Here is a 26908-nt window from a genome sequence, read left to right as displayed (position 1 = left end):
TGCTTTAAAATATTTTTTACTTGTATGGATGCTTACCTTTTTTTCATCTAATAGCATTTTAACTTTGAAGATCATAACATCATTTATAACAATCTCTTCATTTTTGTAAAGAATTTGAAATATTTTACTGCAAATTACATTGTCATGAACAGAAGCTGGAAAGGCTAGATCCAGACCTGAAAATAATAACATAAAAAACTGACATGTGAATGGCAGAATATAAAAAAAGTAATTAAATACACTTTACATATAAATTCTGAACTCCTTATTTTATCAATCCAGGGTCCCTGCCATTTAAAAAATATTAAGGCATATCAAAAAGAGTTCAAGAAATTTTTTTCTAATTAAGAACAGAAACACATAAATGCACCAATAACAAGCATCAATGTTTTATCAATATATTACTGATTTATGTAAAGTTATGCACAGAAGCTTAAAGTTGATGTCCAACTAGCATTGATTGCTTACTAGCAACAGGATCATCAGCAAATCAGTTAACTTCTCAACATAGGTTTCCTCATCTATAAAATAAATACTAATACACTATATCTGCATGTCAATACACCAGCCACCACTGAATATTAGGGTTACAAAAAAAGAAAAATTGTCATTGTTATCAAGAAACCTATATTCTAATTATTTACATATTGTATAAATATGTAAATAATAAAAAAAAAAAGTTCTCCTGGTTCTGTTCACTTAACTTTGCATCAGTTCATGTAAAGTCTTTCCCAGTTTTTCTGAAATCATCCTTCTTGTCATTTCTTGTAGAACAATAACATTCACTGCAATCATATATCACAGCTTGTTAAGCCATTCCCCACCAGATGGGCATTCTTTGATTCCCAATTCTTAGCCATTACATAAAGAACTGATAAAAATACTTTTGTACAAATAGGTCCTTTTCCCTTTATTTTTTGATATCTTTGAAATACAAATCTAACAGTAATATTGCTAGATCAAAGGGTGTGCAGTTTTATGGCCAGATGATTTTCCTTCACATTTTTTTTTCACCACGCCTTTGATATTTTTGACCTTTTTTTTCCCCTAGCTCTATAAAAATTTTTTTTTAGATAATTTGGTTGGCATGGCACTGAATAAATGGATTAACTTACATAGAATTGCCATTTTTATTATATTGGCTTGGCCTACCCATGAGCAACTACTAATATTTTTCCAATTGTTTAGATTTGACTTTATTTTTGTGAAAAATATTTTGTAATTGTGTTGATATAGTTCCTGGGTTTGTCTGGGAAGGTAAGCTGCAATTTGATATTGTTTACATTTTAAATGGAATTTCTCTATCTCTTGCTGTTGGATTTTTTTTTTAATATACAGGAATGCTGCTGCTGCTGGTGGTGTGTGTGTGTGTGTGTGTGTGTGTGTGTGTGTTGTTGGTGGTGGTGTTCCCTATTTAACCCATTGCCAAGATGAATTTAGTATTCGAACTACCTGCCCTCTCCCACCCCCCAATCTAATGCTTCTGTGTTGGTCCTTCCTCTGCATCTCATTTGGATAGGATAAATTACTGTTTTTACCTTTTCCTAGATAATTTTGTTTTTAAGAGTCAGTTCATATTCAGCTCTATTCTATACTTTCCTTTGAGTTATCCAATGTCAATCAAACATATGGTATACATTTCCCTGTAACGAACAAACAATTTGTTCTAGCTGAGTCCCTTGAAATTAATCTTTGATGTTGGCTCTTCCATGTCCTGAAAATCTGCAAGTTCCATATCCTGAAAATCTACAATTATTCTCATATTTTCTCTTCTTGATCAGTACTTCAGGACTGTTTTTTTAAAAGCTGTTTCATATTATGTTCTATTTTTACTTCTTTGTATTTTGTTTTGTTATAGCTTCACTGGATTATCATTGCCCAATTCTAACTTTCAAAGAATTATTTTCTTCTTTATGACTCAGTATTTCCTTTTCTAATGGGATGACTTCTTTTCATAATCTTGTTTTTTCAACAACCCTGAATAAAAAGCTTGCCTTCTTCCCATTATACGCCTAATGCTGACTTAATACAAGAATATATTTTTGCATGACAATTAACATTCATATATAGTTACTTTAAGGATATTTTCTTCACAATATCAGCTGAATAATTAAATATTATTTTACTGATTTATAAATGAGGTACAAAGAAACCAAATAGTATAAGAGGGAAAAATAGTGAAATCTATGAACATGGTACATGAACTGAATCACAGAGGTATAATAAGTAGCATGCTACTTTAAAATTCCAAACCAATATTCCTTTTACTACAAAACACTTCTTCTACATTTTGGAATAAGGACAATTGTGAATGATGTAAAATATATTTGCAGAACCAATGTGCTAACATTATAATCCATATATTAACATTTAAAAGTTGAAAGAAGATACTTTAGGATAAAATAAGACTGGTATAGTAAATTTTCAAGTGCCCCAAAGATCAAAGTTTACAGATGGTATTAAAATACCTACTATTCATGAAATTTATTCATCTTAAAAAGTATAGTAATCTTATTGTGGGATTTTTCTTTGAGAATATTATAGACTGTAGTTCCAAAATGGCTTAAAAATTTTCAAAGACTTGTTAAAACCAGGCTTTAAAAAGCAAGCAAACATGGAGACTGAATCAACACATGCTATGTTCACTTTTTTTCTTGTTTTTTTTTTTCTCCCTCTCTTGGTTTTTCTCTTTTGAAGTGTATTAAAAAAATTAATGTACATATATAACCAGAAAAGAAATAAAACAATTAAAAACAAGCTCCACTTTACCCCCAAGAATCAAACAACTTTTTTCTCTATGTGTAGATGCTTAGGATTAGATTAATTACTTAAAATAATCTCTGGTAGGTTTATACTCTAAACATGGAGTAGGTTTGTTTCTTCTACCCTATAAAACTCGGATAACAAATTTTTCAGTTTGATTTTTTCTCTTTTACTCCATCTCTATTGATTTATATAAATTTTTTAAAAAAATTATGTAACAAAAGCTGTTTTGTCTTTTATGATCACTTTTATCCTTTGGTTAAAAATTCTCGTTACAATTGTGAAAGGTACCTTCACAAATGTGAACTGTCACCTCCAAATCATAATGAGATGTGAAAGTAGTATTTTAATGGAAAACAAAGAATAATACAACATACTGTTCTTTTCTATTTTGTTTTAGTGTTATTTAAATGCAGTTCAAGTAAAAAAAAAACCCATCTATTTACATCTTTTTTCTATAATCCTATTCTGATGTGAGATCTCTAAAGAAAAGGTATATGCACAGATTATTCTACTATGGATTTTCTACTATTCTAAAAAATAAAGGAAAATGGGCAAACAGAACAAATACAAATAAATGTCAAATGAGCTTCAACTAATTCAAGTTTTCTATTTAAAGCCAACAGAAATTAAAATATTGTAGCTAGAGAATTAAAAACTCAGAATTTGGGTGTGACTAAAATGGTTAATCAAGCTAATTAATTAAGTAAAATGGAACAATGACTTCATCTTTGGAAGGCATTTAAGCTTGGTATGTAACACTATCTGGTCACTGTCAAATAAAACAGAGATGAATCATGGTGGCATCACTTGGTGAATCACTTGGGACAAGAAATAATTTTGACCTAGTTTAATTTTGTGATAGCAATCTTTATGCTATCCACTGACAGTAGACTGACTCAGAAACTCTGACCCTAAAGATATAAAACTGGTTTGAGCTGGTTTCACCATCTTAAATTATTAAAGTTTAGTGCTGGATTTTATATCAACACTTCTTTCTTTTGTTTTTAATTCCTTAGTTTTTAAGAACAGACATTATACAAGAAACATATAAAAGTAATAGTTCTTAAGATCACATTTCATAGACTTACATAAACGGATGCTGAATGAAGTGAGAAGAATCAGGAGAATATTGTACACAGTAACAACAAGATTATATGACTATCAATTATGGTAGATTTAGCTTTTCTCAACAACATGGATCAAAGCAATTATAATAGACTTGGGATGAAAAATATCATTCACATCCAGACAGTATTTTCATCTTTTTTGTTTGTTTGTTTTCTTTCTTGTGTTATTTTTCCCTTTTGGACTTATTTTTCTTGCACAACATGACAAATATGGAAATATGTTTAAAAGGATTGCCCTTATTCAACCTTTATCAAACTGCTTACTGTCTTGGGGAGGGGCGAGGTAAGGGAGGGAGAAAAAATTTAAAGTCTTAAAAAAATTAATGTTGAAAACTATCTTTACATGTATTTGGAAAAAAAGATCACATTTCATTTAGTAGGTGATTATTACAAAAGGTTTTTGGGATAGGGTGAGGTGGAAGGAGAAGTCAAGCATTTCAAGGATAACAAGCCTACAATGAAAGGACAGACCCGCTAAAGTACAAAGGAAAAGTGCAATCAAAAATGAAAAATACCACAAAACAGCCCAGATATCCAAAGGAAAAAAAAACAAAACCAAAGGCTTTGGAGGGATCTGATAGTAAGAGGATCAATTATTCATTTCTATAAAATGTATTTAAGTATCTTTAAGTTGGAAGAACATTGAGAAAACTAGTTCAAAACAACAAGCAAAAACAACAACAAATTAGCTGCTATGGCAACGATTCTTAAAATGGAAGTATATAAACTTAAAAATAGTGTGAATGAGCCTGTGTAGATCTGATCATCTTTATGAGACAATAGAATATCCACTATAAACAATATTCAAGGATATTTTTAAAACTCTCAATGTCTTGTCTCCATTGAAGAAAGGAATTAAATATACTAATATAATGAAAAGCAGAATTGTTCTGGCATTATAGAAATTCCCAAATAAAGACAGAAACCTGCAAAGCAAACCTGGACCATACAATATTTCAAAGAAGACTAAGAAATTTATTCAAGATATGCAGAAAAAATCACTTTTGATGGGCTAGGAACACCTTTAAATCTCACTGAAAGTCTGTATAGTCAAAAGTTACGTTATTTAATATAATCAAAATGTGACTTCATGAAGAATTAAAGAATGTGCCAAAATTTGTGACTTCTATGTAAAATCATACTGAACCAGTTATTACATCAAGCCATGCCACCACAGCACAAAGGCCTAGCCAGTTCACCTATGTTGCCAGAAGCACTGTCCTACCATGTCCTTTCCAAAATCTGTAAGGGAAGGAAAATCATGCTTCTTATGCCTCACTTTCAAGCCCACATTCTACCACATTCACTCTTGATTTTCTCTTCCTTTGAAGTTTACTCTACAAAGATATATTACTCTATCCAGATCCTGGTAGATATTTATTACCAGCCCCTGAAATACTTCTGATTTTTTTCAAGGAGTTTTAAAACTATCCAAAGATGGAATTTAATACAAACCCCATAATATATTACTGATTTATGTAAAGTTATTTATCTACCTTGCGTCCCTCTTTGTAACATATAATTTAAATTTTCACAAAAATTAGTATTAGTAGGGAGTTTTACAGTGCCTCTAAATATGTTTTAAAGGCCAAAAATATTTACATTACAATCTTGCAATCATTAATACTTTGCTTTTTTTTTTTAACTTAAAAATGTTTCTTGGCTTACCTGTTGCATGTAACAAGCTAGCTTCTAATCTGTGGGGAATTCTTGGAGGAACTTTCATTGAAGCCCGAATTTGGTAAAAACTGAAGAAAAAGAAAAAATAATTTTGATAATTAAAAAATGCTAATTCTTTTTTTATTATGGTTTTTTACTGACAGAACATATGCATGGGTAATTTTTACAACACTGTCCCTTGTATTCACTTCTGTTCCAACTCTTCCTTTCCCTCCCTCTAGTCTCATACATGTTAAACATGCTAAAAGTATATCTTAGATGCAATATATGTGTGCAGATCCATACAGTTCTCATTACACAAGAAAAATTGGATTCAGAAGGTAAAAATAACGTGGGAAGGAAAACAAAAATGCAAGTAGTCCACATTCATTTCCCAGTGTTCCTTCTCTGGGTATAGCTGATTCTGTCCATCACTGATCAACTGGAACTGAATTAGATCTTTTCTTTGTCGAAGATATCCACTTCCATCAGAATACATCCTCATACAGTATTGTTGTTGAAGTGTATAATGATCTCCTGATTCTGCTCATTTCACTTAGCATCAGTTCATGTAAGTCTCTCCAAGCCTCTCTGTATTCATCCTGCTGGTTATTTCTTATAGAATAATAATATTCCATAGCATTCATATACCACAATTTACCCAACCATTCTCCAATTAATGGGCATCCATTCAATTTCCAGTTTCTGGCCACTACAAAAAGGGCTGCCACAAACATTTTGGCACCTACATGTCTCTTTCCCTTCTTTAACATCTCTTTGCGATATAAGCCCAGTAGTAACACCGCTGGATCAAAGGGTATGCATAGTTTGATAATTTCTGGGGCATAATTCCAGATTGCTCTTCAGAATGGCTGGATCTATTCAAAACTCCACCAACAATACATCAGTGTCCTGGTTTTCCTGCATCCCCTCCAACATTTGTCATTATCTTTTCCTGTCATAGCCAATCTGACAGGTGTGTAGTGGTATCTCAGAGTTGTCTTAATTTGCATTTTTCTGATCAATAGTGATTTGGAACACTTTCATATGAGTAGAAAGAATTTCAATTTCCTCATTTGAAAAGTGTCTGTTCATATCCTTTGACCATTTATCAACTGGAGAATGGCTTGATTTCTTATAGAGTCTATATATTTTGGAAATGAGGCCTTTATCAGAATCTTTAACTGTAAAAATGTTTTCCCGGTTTATTGCTTCCCTTCTAATCTTGTTTGCATTAGTTTTGTTTGTACAAAAGCTTTTTAATTTGATAAAATCAAAATTTTCTATTTTGTGATCAATAACGATTTTTAGTTCTTTGATCACAAATTCCTTCCTCCTCCGCAAGTTTGAGAGATAAACTACCCTATGTTCATTATAATTTATTTATAATCTCATTCTTTATGCCTAAATCATGAATCTATTTTGATCTTAATCTTGGTGCACAGTGTTAAATTTGGGTCCATGCCTAGTTTCTGCCATGCTAATTTCCAGTTTTCCCAACAGTTTTTATCAAATAGTGAATTCTTATCCCAAAAGTTGGGATCTTTGAGTTTGTCAAACACTAGATTGCTATAGTTATTGACTATTTTGTCCTGGGAACCTGACCTATTCCACTAATCAACTAGTCTATTTCTTAGCCAATACCAAATGGTTTTGGTGAAAAATGCTAATTCTTTCATCCTTATCTTTCTGTCAAAATAAACTAGTCATCCATATTGCTTATTACTAATAGAGAAAATCTATTAAAAAAAAATCAAAGACAAAAAGTAAAGTACCAGAATTGTCTGTGCTTTCACATATTCTCATTGTAAAATATTCACTTATTTATGTTTGTAGTGGCTAGAAACTGGAAATTGAATGGATGCCCATTAATTGGAGAATGGTTGGATAAATTGTGGTATATGAATGTTATGGACCAAGGTCACAAAGCTAGTGAGTATGGGAGCTAGTATTAATTAAAAACCTGTAATTTTTCTTCTTACCATTTTACATTGTAGTTTTCAATATTAAGAATTTACAAAAAAAAGTAGGCATTTAGATAAAATGAACAGATTTATGGAGCAAAAGAATTTCCACATCTCTATTTTAAAACAATTTTTCACTTTTAAATTTGGAAATTTAAAAAGAAACACAAATTTAATTGAAGTATGACAGGATTTTATTACTTTTTTAAAAAAGCAGCTTGGTAAAAACTATGGATCCCCTCACAGAATGAACAAAGCAAATGATAAATTTCAGTTAGAAGTATTGAAAGTAAAACTAATTTTTTTTTTCTATCCAAATTTAAAGATTCTCTCTGAAATGGAACATTTCTTCCCCCACCCCTGCAAACATTAGTCCTCAAGTTAAGAATCCCTAGTGTAGGCCAAAAGCAATTTTCCTTTTTCTTTATGACTAAAAAGAAACCTTCCTTAAACTATTAATTTATATGATTAGAACACTCATTCTAAATATTTCATCTAAAAATCTCTATTTTTAGAATAACATTTAGCAAGGCAAATAACACTACCTTACAATGAAGAAACAGATCTATTATTGCCAAAAGGATCTAACAAACTTTTTCAATTACACTCGGTGTTAGGCAAGTTTCTAGGACTATAAATTGCAGATAGTGCCAACCTACGTTGGTAGTGGGAATTTCCTGTAACAACAAAAGGTTGTTGTACAGTATAATGTAGTTAATCTGTGTTTTTTATTTCTGATGGAGGTTGAATAAGACCTCCTGATCTTTGGTTGCAAGGAGTAGCATCTGAAGAGAATCTGAATTACTATAAACAATCTGAAAGCCTAACAGGAAGGAGTGCTGATAGGATTATAAGTGGAACTTTTGAGTTTGATTAGGTCATCTGTTCAAGTGGACCTTTATTACAGTCCCAATTCAGGAGGACATCTCTATTAGAATTCTAAGTAGATTTCTTTGCATCGACAAAAATCATCATAACCCCATGGTTACTGTATTTCCCCTAAATTTCTTTAGGGATTTAGCCCATCAGTCAATGGCGTAATCCCTCACTTGCCCATGCCTAATGGCAGCTTCCTCCATGTCAATTGTGATTTCTGCTAGAGAACTCATCTTTCCCTTTGTTAATTGTTAACACCCCTCAAACTCCTAATGAATTTGGCCCAATCTTAGAATCATAATAAAATCTTTAAACCCTTGATTTGGAGGTCTAACCCAACAAATTCTTTTCAGACAATCTGCAATACCACCTATAATCCCAATATATTTTTTGAGTCACATGCCCCGTTGCTCTATCATTTGGTGGTAGTAATGTGGTCTTTGAAATCTATTCTCTTCCCTTATCAGGAAGGAGCTCATCTGACCATGATTACCTATAATCAAATACATAAAAGAGCTGAGAAAAGAAAGCTAATTTTCTTAGACTATTCTGTTTGTAAGCCACTCATTCATTTATGACTCTGCATTGTAATTGCTTGAGCCCATGAAATAAATAGCAATAACTAGCATGTAAATAAAGAGTACCCATTTCCTTGCTAACTCCTGTTATCAAAAGATCTTGTGGACTCTGCAGGTTAGGGAATAAGCACAGGATGAGCTACTTCCCCAACTTCAAGCTGGTTTAAGAGTAATATTACAACCAATGTTCTCTTAGAGAGAGAAGAATCCTTTATTCAGCAATTCTCATGAGAAGCGGTTATGATCATGGGCAACACACATACTGAATACAGAGGAAGAACTGGCTTCTTGGTCAGGAACTTTTTTTTTAGGGGGAGGGCCTGAGGCAATTGAGATTAAGGGATTTGCCCAGGGTCACACAACTAGGAAGTGTTAAGTGTCTGAAGCCAGATTTAAACTCAGATCCTCCTGATTTCAGGGCTGGTGTTCTATCCACTACATCAACTAGCTGTCCCCTGGTCAGGAACTTTGTTTAGCCAGTTCCTTGACTCACAGTGACTGGTTAGAGCTATCATAAAAAGATATGTCACGCCTTCCTTCATCCTGTTTGACAATATCTGTGCCAACCTCACTTGTCATACTTCTTTTTCAGGACTAAACCCATGATGAGATACTCTCTTTCACCTCACAGTGTCTTCCCTTTAGAGACTTCTTCCTCCTGGTTAACTATGAGTTTCACTAGGGAATTAAGTTTTTCCCTTATTAATTCACATAGTAGCAAAACTTTGTAATCTGAGATGGATGTCTTCATGATAATCTTTTTACAATTTATTGCTTTGCTTAATCTCTATTTACCGATCCTGATGTCTATTTTACCTCTTCATAGGTAGTATCCCATCATTGTGGGGAGAATCTGACTGTATCTCATACCCCCATCATATCTAAATTCTGTTTTCTATCCCATAATATACCTACCACTTACTGACTAGTTCAAGGAGCACTACTGGGTGCTAAAGATACAAGATTGAAAATCAAATATCTCCTTCCTGCAAGGAGCTTTCATCCTATTGTAGAAATTGTGTGGCTTCTAGATCTAGTAAACAAGTTCAGACATCTGTGAATACTGTATGTCTATGAATAAATACTTCAAAATAAAGGAAAATGTCCAACACTTGATGAGACATTGGGCCCTGTGGAATTTGAGGAGAACATGAAATTACATAAAACATACTATTCCTGAGTGGCTTAAAAGAGAAATAAAAATTAGTAGAATAGAATTGCACAGCAAAAATAATGATCAGAACAGAAAAACTCCCATTTGCAATATCAAACCTCACCAAAGAAACAAAAAAGCAAACAGCCTGGGAATGTTAATACACAGAAGTGAAGAACTGCCTCAAAGAGAAGCAAAAACACCAATAAAATTAAAATAAAACATATTTACTAAGCAAGCAAAACAATGAACTCAAAAATGTATAGAAATAAAAAAAATCTTAACAATGTAATGAAGGAAATAATAAAAGAATAAAAGAAAAATGCTCCAAACTTGAGCAATGAAATCCCAATTCAAAGATTTCACAGATCACTTGTAGGAAAAGAAAAACAACATAAAAGTAAGGCAGAAAATGGTAAGACACAAAATGGTTAAATTTAACAATTCAATTCAAAATTTATTTCAAAACGTTCTGTTAGCCTTTGGGAAAAAGACCTTCAAATAGAAAAGGAAAGAAATTTGAAGAATACAAAACAATTCTATATCCTGTAGAAAAAAGGAGAAAATGGTATATTTGTTCAGAAAAGCAGTGGAGCTAAGGATGCAACCCCAAGAAGTCCACTGAAATGTGGTGAGGTTCTGGAGAAAGGGTAGAAAGTAAGAACTAAGGACAGAATCTTTGGTTTAATCTAAGTGTGAAAAAATGTGTGGGATGGATGATGATTTAGCAAAGTAGAACAAGTTAGGTAGGAGAACCAAGAGTTAGAGTCGGGAAAATTCAGAGAGGAAAGAATCTAGGAAGAGAGGACAGTCATCAGTATCAAATATCGCAGAGATCAAGAAGAATGAGAAGAAAAAAAAATCAATATTTGAGATCACTTGGTAACTTTGGATAGAACAGTTTCATTTGAATAATGAAGCTGAAAAATCCCAAAGAGTTAAGGATTGAGAGGGGACCAAAATGAGGTGGGGAATGTAGAAACCTTATTTTTAGGGGTTTGCCTGAGAATAGGAAGAACTATATATAGCATGACATCTTATGGGCATGGAAAAACTGGCTAAGTTTCTTAAAAGTTAGAGTAGATCTGGGTTATCTGAAGACAAAAAGGAAAGAGCCAATAGATAGAAGGAGAGAGAGAAAATTGATTGGGGAGGGGTAATACGCTGAAGATTAGAAGAGGATGAGATGAAGGGCAAATATGAAAGGACACACCATGGATTGATAATTACCTCATTAGAGATTGAAAGGAAAAGAAAGGGAGGAATGATCACAAAGGGTTTTAAGATGACAAGAAGTAGAGATGATAGTAAATGACCTCAATTTTGTCAGTAAAGTAAGGAGCATGCATTAAATCCATGTAATATCAATAGTAACAGAAATAGATTCCTCTTCAAAAATTGTCTGTAAAATATAATTTTTACTTAATTTTCATTTCTAAGACTTCCATTTTAAAATTAGGAATAAATTATTTTAAAGCAATTTCAGGGAAATGTTACTGGAAAAAAATGTCAGAAGAGGTTGATAAAGACTTTTAAAAAAATTACATCTCAGAGAGTTGAGAAGCTAGTCTTTTTCTTATTTTTATTTCTCATTCAACAAATGCGGCTGAGCCAAGAAGCAGCTGCAAAAAATAAGCCACATTCTTATTGATTTTATCTTACAGCCAATACTGATATTGAAGAACACTATGATACAACTACATTTATCTTGCAAAATCACTATAGCTCCTTCCCATCAGAATTGACAATTTATATGACATTTAGAAACATTGTGTTTGTTATTCAAAAAGAAATAATTTAATAAAAACTTTATACATTTTTAATAGCTGGGTTAATTTTATCCAAATGTTTTTAACTCCTTTACCTGCCATTCATATTCTTTTACATATGATTCTAACCTACCATTCCAACCTAATCTCTCAATACTTCCTACATAACAAATTCAATCAAACTAATTTGATTACTCTGAATATATTTTACATATCTTCTACATATAATTCCATAGAATCTTACATATTCTATCCTATCCATATTTTCTATTTCTTTGATTTGTGCAAAATAGTGTCTTCAAGAAATACTATCTCTTATAAAAGAGATTTATCTATATGATCCAACAAACAATTATTAAGCACCGACTATGTACATGGTCCTTCATAAAATCCTCCACTGATGCTTCACTGAATGTAGAAATAAATAAATGAATTGATAAATGAATAAAGATGCATTCATTAAGTACTTTGTGGAGAAAACAATGCTAAGCACTGGAGATACAAATATAAAATCAAGGCAATCCTTTGTTTAAGAGTGTCAAAAAACTAATAAAAGCAGACAACACATTTAAGAGGTTTCAGCTACAATAATGGAAATTCTTCATTGGATTACTAGAGAACAATGACAAAGTAGATGGCAATCTCATCTGTTTCTGGTGTTGAACCATTTAATGGGGCCAAGGACTTTTATCTTAAAAGCTTTCAGGTCTTCTGTTTAAGGAGGCAGTATTTTCAAAAACAACTAGCAGGTTAAATTTCTATTATGGTTGCTTCCTTGTGTGATATCTGTGAGAGATGGGCTGAAAGTAAGACTCTTGGTTTGAAAAATACTGCTGTTCCTGGGTTACTGCTAATGGCAAATAATCAGCATATTGAACTGATGGCGATGTGAACAGTGGGAGTTAATCTCTTCAGGGACAACTGAACGGATATGTAGGGTGTCAGAATAAGGAGTGAAGGATTATTTAGAGGTTGTTAACTTGGGTAACTGGAAGGATGGTAGTACTTTCATCACAGTGGAGAAGTGTGGAGGAGGAAGAAGAGGGGAGAAGATAATGAGCTGCAGTTTGACATGCTAAGTCTAATTATGTCTCCAGAACAGTCAGTTCAAAACAGCTAATAGATGATGTGGAACTAGAGCTCAGGATACTAAGGGTAGATCCCTGTGGTGAATTTATAGAAGGATATGAAAAGTAGTACAAAATAGACAACTTGTGATGTACATCATTAGAGGAAAGATTTCATATTATGAGATCAAAGGTAAGTTGGGGTACTGGAATCAAAGTTCAAATCTGGTTTTGATAATTTTGTTTAGGATTACAACACATACTCCATTTTACCAATGTATTTTTCAAATTTATAATTTTGATGGTGTCCTAATGATCCATTATATAATCTATTTATCCATTCTCTGAATGACTGACATATATAAATCATTCAAAAATTTGCCAAGTAATGTACAACACATTATCCCATTTGAGTCTCACAATAAACCTGTAAGGTAGGTATTACTATCCCCATTTTAGAAATGAAGAAACTAAGGCTGAGAGAGATTAAGTAGCTTTCCCAATGCAACCCAAGAATCAGAGAGATTTGAAAACAAGTCTTTCTGACTTCACTATTATAACACACTTCAAAAATTATTTCAGACATCTAAAGCTGAATCACTAGACATAATAATTGCTATCAAAATTTCATTATTAAAACAACATATTTATAGATAGATGCTTTCCCCCCTTCTTCCTAGTATTTAAGTTAATATGGAATAATATGACAAAAGGGTACCATAAGTTTTGTGATTCAGACTGTATTTCATATGACTTTCCAAATCAATAACCATTATGTAGCTCAAGCTCATCAATATCTGTCTTACCTGTGTGACTTTTGTTCATATTCTCTCTGATACTCACCATAAGGGGTCCACCCAAAATGTTGGAAGTCTTTTTTCCTTTCTTTCACCTTGTGACAGTTTTTGCAAAAATTTTTTATTTAAGTTGTTATCTTTAAAAGGATCTTAATTTTTCTCAGAATGAAAGCCTTGGAGCTAGAAGATACCTGAGAGTTCACCCTTGTAGAATTTCCTCTTTAACATCTCCAAGTGGTCATCTAGTCTCTACTTGAAGACTTTAGTGAGAAGTACTGCAACTTCTCAAAATAACCTATTCCAATTCTAGACAGTTATAACCATAAGAAAGTTTTTCTGATTATCAATATCCTTATAATCCCTTCTGTGATGCCGCATACTTTATTAATGTCCTTTCTCAAATGTGGGATCCCAGAATGTGGGAATTAGAAAATGGTGGAACAGTCACTTTTCTAGACCCTGGGAACCTAAAACTTCTCTTAGTTAAGTCCAACATAGAATTTTTTTGTGTGTGTTACCATTGTTAAACTTGTAAATTAAAATAGCAATTTAATCACTTCTTTTCCATTAAATTTTTCAACTTTATGCTTACAATTCTTAAATTTCATTTATCACATTGAGCTCAATGTTCTATTCTGTCAAGATCTTTTTGGATTCCAATTGTTATCATTATGCTATTCTTCTCAACTTTGTATCACTATAAAAATGGATTAGAACACAATATTCCTTTATCTAAGACACTGATAAAATGTTAAGCAGCCAGAGAGAACTACATTACAGTGACATTATTACACTGAAGACCTTTGTTGAAGCTTAAGTCAAGCCAGTAATGGCCAGATTCTAAAAGTAATTATTTAAGTAGTTCTGAATCCAGTTGTTATATTATTGGTTAAGCCCACACCCTACTGGTTGTTTTTTTTTCCCCTCAAATAAGAATAGAATAGAATTTTTTTAAAAAATCAAATGCTCTACTAAAATGCAGATAAACTACATTTACACTATTCTACTGATCTAATATTAAAAAATTGTTGCTACAAAATTAATGTTAGCTTTTTGTGATCACCACATTTCTTCTCTATTTCATCATTTCCTTAAAAATGCATTCTAGAATTTACCAGGAATTGAAGTCAAACTCAATTCTTGATGACTTTAGGCAATTCCTTCCTCCCTCCTCTACTACTGTGTGTGTGTGTGTGTGTGTGTGTGTGTGTGTGTGTGTGTGTGTGTAAATAAATGAGGATAACATTTGTTCTTTTCTAAGACTGGAACCTTTTCAATTCTCCATTTTCTTTTAAATGTCACTAATAGTGGCTCAATCACTTTTTTAATATCTGAAGTTATTATTCATCTAGGTCTGGTGTCCTGGATTAATCAAAGCCAATTAAAAAAAGTTCTCTTACTATCTCTACTATCTTAGACATCAACTCCCTATAGTCACTGTTGTAATGTCTATTCCAGTCTAAATGTCATGCTTTGCCCATCTTACCCAAAACAAACTTGTCTTTGTTGTCAGTAATCATTTCCCCATATAACTTCCTATTAATAAGACAACTAATAATTCTTTTTCATGTGGCTAACCATATTTCCCCTTGAAAATTATATATTCATGTCATCTGATCACTGTTCAACTAGGAAGCATATTATTTCTCTTACAGATATGTAAATTCCTTACATGTTCTGAATGAAGGTAAGTAGATAAGACATGTACTAAATATATTTTCCTTATTTCCTTTTTTTCTCTTTTATTAATGAGTTCAGAGACTGATTCAATCTTCTCTCTATGCTAACTTCTGTCTCATTCTAAAGGATTTTAACATATATACAAATGTGATATATATACTGATGTTCTCTCAAATATATATTTATATAGTATATGAAATATACTACATATAAAATATACTAATATTCCTAGTTTCTCAATTTACTTGATTCCCATGAACTATTCTCTTCATCCTATCTCAGTTACTACAAATAGGGATTTTGATCTTCCCGTAACACAAATCCATGATCCATAACACTTCCATATTATAGAATTCCAAAATTTCTTTATCTGATCATAATCTATTATATTTCCATTTCTTCCTATGTTATATTCCTCCTAAATCTATTCTTCATTCTTATTATGACTTCCTTAACACAACCCATGTCTTGGCTATTCTTTCATCCCTTCCAATATCAATCTCCTGATAATCTAATTCAATTCTATCCTATTCTCCATTCTCAAATTCTTTTCCGATTATAATGTTTTGCTCAACTCCAATTCTGGATTACTTCCACCATCTGCCTCCTATTCATTCACATATTGCTAAATAGAATTGGAGGAAATCACTAATCTGTGTAGTACAATTTATGCTAGTTAATTGTAACTGGCTCCTAATTGCAACAAGGTATAGCCTATTGAACAAAGGTAGTGTTCCAAATCTCTTTTTCCCCCACTCCCACCCTTTTTCAGCTAAGAACTTCATCTCATGTTACCTCGAGGTCATCTGTTACAAACTCCCTTTTCCCTTCTTCCTAATCTCACATCAAAATGACAGTATCACATATGATTTCCTCCTTTGTTTGAGTCAGAAAACATGGAATTTGTCAAGGCAAAGTCCCCTTCTCTAGCAGGTCGTCTTCTCTGCTATTTACAAACATATCCAAGTCCACTCCAGCCTTACAGAATCCTCACTTGATCCTATTATGGCCAAATTATCATGCTACATCTCTCCCCACCCTTTTCAACTAACAAACTTGAAAAAGTAAGCACTTATTGCCTCTTCTGACGCTCTCAATCTCCTCTAGACTTTCTGCACTGTGGCTTCCAGCCACATCAATTGAAACTGCCTTCTCCAAAGTTACCAATGATATCTTAACTGCCAAATCAAATGACTTCTCAATCCTCAAATTCTTTAGCCTGCTTAAAGCAATTTCTATGGAAAAGAGAACAGTCTCTCAACCACCTAACAGAACAACAAACCAGTTCAGCTAAAGCAGTAAGGCACTTTGAGAGAGAGAAAAGAAGTACTATGTGTCAGGAAATTCACACCACTTATATTATCACAACCAGACTCCAAAAGAAAGATAGTCCAAGATTCTGAACCTAAAGGCTTTCAGATTAATAGTGAGCCCTTAAGATGACAGGAAAAAAATGATGAATGCTGGAGGGGATGTGGGAAAACTGGGACATGATGCATTGTTGGTGGAGTTGTGAACGAATCCAACCATTCTGGAGAGCAATCTGAAATTATGCCCCAAAACTGTGCATACCCTTTGATCCAGCAGTGCTACTACTGGACTTATACCCCAAAGAGATACTAAAGAAGGGAAAGGGACCTGTATGTGTCAAAATGTTTGTGGTAGCCTGTTTTGTAGTGGCTATAAACTGGAAAATAAATGGATGCCCATCAGTTGGAGAATGATTGGGTAAATTGTGGTATATGAATGTTATGGAATATTACTGTTCTGTAAGAAATGACCAGCAGGATGAATACAGAGAGCCTTGGAAAGACTTACATGAACTGATGCTGAGTGAAATGAGCAGAACCAGGAGATTATACACTTCAACAACAATACTGTATGAGGATGTATTCTGATGGAAGTGGATATTTTCGACAAAGAAAAGATCTAATTCAGTTCCAATTGATCAATGATGAACAGAATCAGCTACACCCAGAGAGGAACACTGGGAAATGAATGCAAACTGTTTGCATTTTTGTTTTTCTTCCCAGGTTATTTTTACCTTCTGAATCCAATTCTTCTTGTGCAACAAGAGATTTGTACGGTTCTGCACACATATATTGTATCTAGGATATATTACAACATATTTAACATGTATGAGACTGCCTGCCATCTAGGGGAGGGGGTGGAGGAAGGGAATGGAAAAGTCGGAACAGAAGAGAGTGCAAGGGATAATGTTGTAAAAAATTACCCATGCATATGTTCTGTCAATAAAAAGTTATAATAATTTAAAAAAAAATAGTGACCCCTGAATGATTAGCTATGCTTCTAGCCTGGGCTTTTAAGCCAATGAGGGAAGTAATGGAGTTTATTTTCCTTGTTATCACTAACTGCTAACCAGTTCTTACCAACAAGCTGATAATCCCCAAAGCAATGGGAGAAGCAATATTCTATAACCCCATTTCTGTTTCCAGCCCAGGCGCCAAAGACAAACAATCTTGGGGGAGGTACAACTTGGCAAGTAATTCTGCAGATGCTACAGCCTATAGCTTCTTAGCAGTCACAGCAGCTAAGAGACCAGGCAAATAAAATTCTTGCCACAAATAGCTCCACAGTAGAAACAAGCATTACTTATCAGCAGAAATTAAGAATATTTATTACTTCACTGATAGTGGAGTTGTGAACTGATCCAACAAATTGGAGAGCAATTTGGAACTATGTCCAAAGCATATCACTGTTAGGTTTATAATTCAAAGACATATAAATATGTACACACACACACACACACACACACACAAATGGTATATGATTGTGATTGAATGTTATTGTGCTATAAGGAATGACAATAAAGATAATTTCAGAAAAACTTGGAAAAACTTACATGAACTGATGGAAAGTGAAATGAACAGAAGTAGAACATTATACTAGGAGAATAGAAGGAGTAACAGCAATATTGTAGGATGAACTGTGAATGACTGTTTTCAGTAATACAATGATTCAAGATAATCCCAAAAAAATTCAAGATAGAAATATACTATGTACCTCCAGAGAAAGATCTGACGTCTGAATATAGACTGAAGCATACTATTTTTTTCACTTTCCTGCTTTCATTCTTATTTTTTTGTGTTCCAGTCTTCTTGTAAAAAAATGACTAACATGGAAACGTCTGACATGATTACACATATAATACATATTAGATTCCTTACTCTTACAGGGACGGGAAGGAAAAAAGAAGGGAAGAAAGAATAGAATTTGGAACTCAAAACTTAAAAAAAAAAAAGTGTTAAAAATTGTGTTTTAATATATAATTGAGGAAAAAATAAAATATCATTTAAAAAACAAAATATATGCATTATTATTCTATTTTGCCACTTCATTCCTTAGGACCTCTTCGTTCTGACTTAACACCTGAACCTAGGTTTTGTAAGGCCTGTTAGAACATGAGTTCTTTGAAAGCAGGGACTGTCTTTATTTCTATTTATATCCTCAGCATTTATCTCAGAAGTTTGTTTGTAGTAAGCATTTTTGCTTTTGCAAAATGCATTTTCATTCATTCATTCATTCATCTCTTTTTATCATCTTGACACTTTGGCCTTTTTCTTTCTTCCTCAATTTTGTGACATTTCTTTTTTTTTTTCTTTTTTTAAGTTTTCCTGTCTAAACGTTCTTTCGTTTCTTATGTGCCTTTTCATCTATTTCATGTCCACTAACCCAAGGATGTCCCCAAAACTCTTTTACTTTTCTTTTACACTATCTTACTTGTGATCTCATTAGCTCTCAAGTGTCCATTCAATTATCATCTTTATACTGATGACACTTTATCCAGGCCTAATCTATTTCCTGAGCTAATCTCACATATCACCAACTGCCTTTTTTGACATCTCTAAATGGATGTCCAATAGAACTCAATTGTTGAAAACAGAATACATTTTTCTTTCTGAGATGTTCCCATCTTCCCTATTGCTCTCAAAGATACACTTTTGTTTCCAGTCATCAAGATTCATAATCTTTGCTTTATTCTTGATGCTTTACTTTCATTATCTCCACATATCCAATTATTTGTCAAACCTTGTAATTTCTTTTTCTATAACATTTTGTGTGTACACAAAAACACACACCCACATCCATTCTCCATTTGAATAGTTACTACATTGATTCAATCCTTCATCACCTCTATCTCAGACTACTTTTTAACAGAGTTTTAAATTAGGCTTTCTGGCTTAAGCCTCTTCTTATTCCAATCCATCCTCTACTAAATGATTTCTCCAAAGCATAGATATGACTTTATCATCTCTCTATCGAATAAATTACAATAGCTCCCTAATACTTCTAACTACAAATAGAAATTCCTCCATCTAGTAATTAAAGCTCTTCATAATCTAGTCCCTTCCCTATATTTCAAATCTTGAACACATTTACTCCTCTTCACAATAATTCAATTGTACTGTTCTATTACTTGCTAATTCTCACATGACATTCTGTTTCTTCTCTCTGAGCCTCTGCAGTGGCTGTCTACTAAGTTTTGAATGTTCTCTTTCCCAACTTTTCTCTTTTTAGAAACCCGGATTCTGAAATCAAAGGTTTTTAATTATGAAGAAATAATTTGTTCTTTTAATCCCATTGTTTTCTTCTCTCCTCTTCAAGACGGCCTTCCACTTTAGTATGCTTGTATTCTCCATTTGTTTCCCTCTCACATATCTTTGGAGAGGCTTAACACTAAAGATTTAAATTTTTTTATTCTGCTAATTATTAGCTTTTCAGGCCATCAATTCTGGCATTTAACTTCTCTCAATATTATGATTTCTCTCTTGATGATTGTGGAATCTTCTGCCACAATTCCATGGAATCCTGAAAATTTACAGGGTTCTGTGTTTCATCAGCAAGTTCTTTCATCTTGCAAGAGTTAGTTGGAGAGATTTGTAATCTTTTGGATGCATTTATACTCATCTTCTCTACCAACATCTCTATTGATTCACCTCCCTTTGTGCTAGATTTTTAATTAAATCTTCTTCTTCTTGAAATATGTGGCAGAATTAGCCTTTTTGTCCCCCCTTATATTTCCCTATCACTCGTCTCTGAATAAGGTATTCCCTAAGGGCTGAACAGCACTGTTGTCTTAGCTTCCTTCCACCCCCCAAAATTTATTTTTTCACTGACCTCAGTCTCTGGCCCAGGTAAGCTTTGGGATTGGAATGGCCTTAGTTGCATTTCAGACTTTTTTATTTTAGGCCCAGTACAGTATAACACACAGGCATTTCCCCCAATTTCCTTCAATTCTTTAGTTCTCTGATTTGGTTTAATCAGCATTTGTTGCTTTTTCTGGGATTTGAGGAGGGTGCGGTGGGGATTCCAAGCAAAGTCACCTTGGGGTTCCCTAATCTAGGTGCTACTTCAGGTAAAAGGAAGTTTGATTCTCCCTCTTCACATGAGTAAGCAGTATAGATGTCTGTTACATTTTGTAACTGTTCTTTGGGGGAAGGAGATAGGCAAGTGCTTTGATGGATACTTTGGAGTAAAAAGTAAATCCTTGGGTGGGTCCTAAAGCACAAACTAGTAAGCTACTTTGTGCCAAAGCACAGAAACTTGTGAGCAGAAATACTAAGTGAGCATATTATGGATAAGTGCTCTTCACTGTTAATTCATTTGGCTTCTTGCTTTCTTGTCCTGAAGATTTGGCTAATTGCTCTCCCTAAAGTTCATAATTCTTATTTTTTCTCATTTTTTTAGAATTACTAGCTCTTCATTTTGCTAGTCTTATAACCTAGAGAAAATATTATTTCTCATGAGTCAAAGCAATTGATTTTAAAGACAGAATACACAGAGATAACTTAAATCTCTCAGAAGTATATGACAAATCAAGAAACCTAGATACCAAATGGTAAGTAACAAGGAAACTATCCAGAACTTTTAAGTAAAGAACAAAGCATTGATCAAATCCATGCATCATTCCCAAGAAAAAAACCCATGCTTCAAACTATTTGTTGTTAAATTTATATGCAGCATGGAAAAAACCTTCAGAATATGAAGGAAAGGCAATTTAAACAACACAATTATTTTGCAGTCATAAGAAAGTAAAGAGAATAAAACACCATATTTAGTTGCAATCCAAAATAATATATACTACAAAGATGCTCCTAATATTTATCAGTGACTTTCAACATGGGAAGCATTTAAGGCATTCCTAAAAAACTTGGAACAGAAGTGAATACATTACTTGACTTGCAAACACTCCAAAATAAACAGGTAAATAATGAACAATTTGTTGAGGAAAAAAATTTTTTTTCCTCATGCTTCTAAGTCTACAATTTTAAGAAAAAGACTAATGGGTCAAAAGAAAATGGTCAAAGGACCATTTAGGGGAAAAAAAGATCTAAGGAGCTGAATATTTAAAGAGCAACTTAATCAGGAGAAGCAAAATAGTAAGAGTAATAGTGTACTTTTTATAGACTGTGTGGGATTAACTGAGTAAAGAAACTATCATGGGAATACAGCCTTCAACTATACTTTAACTGTGACTTGAAACTTTATAATAACAACCAGAGTTATAGCCAAAAGTTGCAGGTGTTTTTAACCACCTCTTAATTAGCATTTTAAGTACTTTTTAAAAAAGATGATTAAGGTTTTAAATTCTCTTATCTGAAGATATCTGCTTATATTACAGATCTCTAGGCAAATTTAAGTTAAAAGCTTATTATTATTGATTTGTATTCTTTTATTTCTGGGTTAGATCTCCCCAATTGGAATCTGATTGTAATGTAAGTCAGGACTCCTCCAAATAATGGGAGAAAAGGTCAGATTGGGGTGGGGGCTTCTGCACTCAAGGTATTTAATCTTGGATTTTGCAGTTTTACTTTGCACTTCTTTACTGACAAACATCATGTCATATGGGAGATGCCATTTCTTCTGAGACTATAATAAACCTTTTTTTTTTTTTTTGCTTTCTTACTGTTAAAGGTCTCTGATTGCTTTTGTGGTTCTTACTGTCCCATACATGGATTAAATCCTTCATCTCTATAAATGAGACAATATATTTGTGGGAGAGTATAAGAGAAAGAGAAATTAAAGATTGATACAATTGATGTACATTTACAAAAGTATAAATGAATAAGAAAAGGATAAGAATACCTTTAGTCTCTCAAAGAGTGGGAATTATAGAAGAATAGTATAAATGCACAGAACTGGGAGAAAGGAGAAAAGGAAGGTGAAGGACAGTAGCATAAAATAGGAAAGGAAAAGGGTCTTACCAAGAACAATGACATGGAAGAGGAAGTGGGCCTTTGTAGGTAGAGATGGGGAGCTTCATCCAAAGAGAAACTGCATCAGCTTTAAAAAAAAAAAAAAAAAAGAAAAAAAAAAGAGCAGTCTCTCCCCGAAAAAGAATTCCATCCTAAAAGGGCATTCTAAGGGCAACCAACACCTAGAATTGAAGTAAACTGAGATCTTTTGGAAGTATCGGATCCCTTTCTGGAGAGCTCCCAAACCCTGGGAAAAGCCTGCAAACTTTCAATTAAGTGGTCTTATTCAGTTGAAGATCTGGCCAGGGATATGGTTGCACCCTCTATTGAGTTGAAAATTAGTCCCATACCACTCCCAGTAGCTCAAACTCCTAAGATAAGTATTCTCTTTTCTATTACAGATCTAAGCCGGGGCATTGTCAACAATTGAGGGAACCTCATTCAATTTTGAATGAAAGCCCAAACCTCAATGGCTAATAAAAACCCACAAATCTATGCAGAAGTCCTAAACAGGATTCTCTCTTCTTGGCAAAGCTGCCTGCCAGGACTTTTGCCCATTGGGAAGATATTCTCTTCTCAGTGTTAACCTTTGTTATCTCCCTAACAGGATCTTTTGACTAAGAAGTCTGTTATCCTAACAGGCTGGCTTCTCAGTATCAATAAAAATCCCTTTTGCCATACAGATTTCAGGTTTGCAAATTCTTTTGAATTGTATCTGCCCCAACCAGAGGGGATTCCCCACCCCAATTCTCAAACCTTTTCAATACCATTAACTTCATCAGAATGGCAGTAAGAACATAGAATTAAGAGATGATAGCATGGTAAGGGCTAGAGGTAGGATCTCTTTAAGGTCTGGGTCAGAGTGATTTCTACCATGTTAATATACACAATAGAAGATATAAATTATCTATTTGACAATACTTCTTTAATGAAGAAATATTCTAAAGATTGAAAGACAGCTTAAAGTCGAAAGACAACAGAAAATCTGGAGGGGAGAGTAAGATCTACAAAGACACAAGAGAAATGAAACAGAAGGGGAAGTTAAAGGTTTATCCACTAAACTGAAAGACAAAGGGAATGAAGAAACAAGTATAATTTACTAATTAGAGAACAGAATTCAAAATAGGAAGGGAAGTAAAGAACAAAGGAAAAGAAAAGTTAATTAAAAGCATCTGTTTTCCTGTAGTTCTTCTAAAAACTGCTATTTCTCTTTTTTGTCATCTTTATCAATCTGATGGGTTTTTATATATATTGCTTTTATATCCACTTTATTGAAATGATTTTGTATTATTTTCCTGTTGCTCTGGGAGTTTTTAAAAGAAACTATCATGGTGTACGCAGTAACCCTATTCCCAGGGATAATTCTGTCAGTTCTTGATCACAGTTTATATCTTAAATTACCTTCTTTTGTCTTAATGAATCTGCTGATGCAGCTCTTGGAACTTAGGTTGTTTTTCAAACAAGAACTATACAATCTGTCCCAGAGCATATACACGAAACCTCTCCAGGTAAAGTAGTTCTACCAAAACTTGAATCTTGACAGCACAGCCTTTAAAAATTCTGGGTCATGCCCATGCCATGATGAGGCAAAAGAGCCTCAAGGCCATAAGTGAAGCAGTTATGGTATATTGTTATCTATCAGAGTTAATTGCATTTGTGTTTCACATTTCATTAGATTATAAGCACTTTTGAAGGTCAAGATCTATGGCACCAGGTGAAGATTTTTCAAAAAGTCTATGAGATGGAGTGAGTCAGAACCAAAGCCTAAGCTTTAGGAAGTCTCGAGATCCCGTTCTCAGAGGGCTGTAGGGCATAAAAGGTCAGACCCTAGGCCTAAGTTTCAGGAAGTTATGTGACTCACAGAAAGTAGAAAGCACTGCTGACCATTGGTCATGATGTTACTATCCTTTTCAGTCCATCCAATGAAATCAAGTCTTTTGCTATTTAACCAATTCATCATTTCCACCTCACTGCTACACACCATGCTGGGAGATGGGAGTTGCAAGGCTCTGAGTCTGCTCAGCCGGTATGTTTGGACCTCTCCTTGCAAGGACCAAATAAAGGCTTCCTGTTTGTATCTGAAGTTGCATCAGAAAAGTCAATTTGGGTAAGGGGGTCTAGCACTTCATCCCACACAAAAATCGTGTCTTATTTAAGCTTTGAACTCTCTCAAATGCCAAGAACAGTGATCTATATCCAGTAGATGCTTAATAAATGTTTCCTGAATAGTTTTATCTTGGATTCAATTCCTTAATAACCATTTTTGCTTAATCCTTTTCAGTCTGAAGATCATTCTTCCAGGTATAAAAAACAAACACGTAAAATGGAATTGAATAGTTCTGCCTCTTTCTTCTTTGCATGCTTCCTTCAACCTGATTCTCAACCCTTTTCTGATCTTTGCTAAGTAATACAAATACAAATGTCTTTTTGTTGTCATCCATTGCTAGTTTGGTCTCATTTTCAACTTCAGTAAAGCCTTCTTGATTTGTTCATTAAGTAAATATTTTTATTCATCTTTATGACATACATTAGGGAAACTAGGTGTCATCATGGATAGAGCTCCAGGCTTTGAGTTCAAATCCATCTTCCCATACTTGTGACTCTATACAAATCCCAGGTTTCTCATTGGTAAAATGAGCCAGAAAAGGAAATGGCAAACAACTATAGTATATCTGCCAAGAAAACCCAAATGGGGTCAGGAAGAGCTGGATATAATTAAACAACAAAATGACATACATTCTATTTCCTACTAACAGACCATGCATATATATCTTAAGTTGAGCTGCAGAAATTCAGATTCTGTTCTCAGACATCTTAGTTCACTTATCAAATCTGCCTCTTTTTTCAAGTTCAATTAGCAGCAATGATGAAAATACTACTTATATCGCCCTAATGTCTTCAGTTTCTTGTTCAGTATTTCATAATACCCAGAAATATTTCTAGGAGCTTTCTAATGAGATCATTTATATTGATTGCTTCTGGTCATGGGGTTTTACTACAATAAAAACAACAATAATAACTAACATTTATTATAGTTCTTTAAGTGTGTATAATATTTTATCTTTGTTCGCACTTATCTCCACTGGTTCCTTTTTAGTTTCCTTTGCTGGATCTTTGTTCAGTTAACCATCAGTTTTAACTGGCTAGATTTCTTTCTTAAGCCAGAAACCAAAATCAGTCTGATTCTTAATCATCAGCAATGGGTGCAAGTTCCATTTAATCTTTTGAGTCTTAACTGACTCACTCAAGTGATTGTACATAGCAATCACTTCAACTTTGGTCAGAAACCCTGAGGGTCTTCCCCTCCCAGGTTTACTTATTTAGAATTTTTTTGAGTAGGTGAAAGAGAATACTCTTTGACTCAATAGCTACCTAGCTTTAATTATTGAATGGGTGCAGACTCAAATTGAGACCTGTTGAAACCCTTAGCTTAAAAAAGTCAAGTCTCCCTTTTCATCCAGGGCCATCTCCAGCCACCTTGATCTACATCTTGCCATTAGACTCAGTTTGTTCTGGAGGGGAAAGTCAGGCAGGTGACCCTACAGAATGAAGGACAAACAACAAGTCAGGACACTGTAGGTGTCCCTTAAATCTTACTTGGAGTTTCTTATCTTTTTTCTCTAGAGTATTTCACTGGATAGCCTCTTCCCTAATGGCACCTAAGGTTCATGATCAATCCTCAGAACACTGATTTCTGTTTCAGAATCTGCCTCATATTTCTGGGGGGGTTCAACAGGCCTTCTTCCCCTCTGATTTTGCCACATTCCTTTAAAAGGTTAAAGCTCAAACTGAATTTTATGTACTAGTTATTACTTAAGTTAGCTAGGTGGTACAGAGGATAGAAAGTGAGCCAGGCTTGGAGTCAGGTAGAATCATCTTTCTGAGTTCAAATCTAGCCTCAGACACTAGCTGAGTGACTCTGAGCAAATCATTTAATCCGGTTTGCCTCAGTTTCCTCATCTGTAAAATGAACTGAAGAAGGAAATGGCAACTATTATCTTTAGCTAGAAAACCCCAAATAGGATTAAAAAGAGTCAAATTTGACTAAAAACGACTGAACAAAAACATTATTAGAAATATAATTAATTATAGAAATATAAAAAGGTACACTCTCACAGATTCCTGACATGAACATCCTAACTATAAAGGAGCTAGGTGGTAAAATGATAAAGAATTGGACTTGAAGTCATAAAGATCTGAGTTAGATTCAGTCTCAGATACTTATTAGCTTGATGGACCTTGAACAAGTCATTTA

The 26908-nt window shown here is 33.6% G+C and overlaps 1 protein-coding gene across 2 annotated transcripts in view; it reads right to left on the bottom strand.

Annotated features, from left to right (window-relative positions):
• Positions 1-26908, bottom strand: part of FAM135A (family with sequence similarity 135 member A) — a 120090-nt gene that overhangs the window by 66339 nt on the left and 26843 nt on the right. The window contains exons 4-5 of one of the 2 annotated variants that reach the window (XM_051997218.1): positions 5562-5641; positions 37-176 (exon numbers count right to left, since the gene is read on the bottom strand). In XM_051997218.1, the coding sequence (XP_051853178.1) occupies positions 37-176; positions 5562-5641 (220 nt within the window). Of the gene's footprint in view, positions 1-36; positions 177-5561; positions 5642-26908 lie in introns of those variants that run through there. The other variant, XM_051997215.1, reaches the window with a different exon arrangement.

Source organism: Antechinus flavipes, chromosome 4, assembly GCF_016432865.1.
Source record: "Antechinus flavipes isolate AdamAnt ecotype Samford, QLD, Australia chromosome 4, AdamAnt_v2, whole genome shotgun sequence".
NCBI classification, from domain to species: Eukaryota; Metazoa; Chordata; class Mammalia; order Dasyuromorphia; family Dasyuridae; genus Antechinus; species Antechinus flavipes.
The sequence above is the reverse complement of the archived record's forward strand: the minus strand, read 5'-3'. Positions and strand labels throughout refer to the sequence as shown.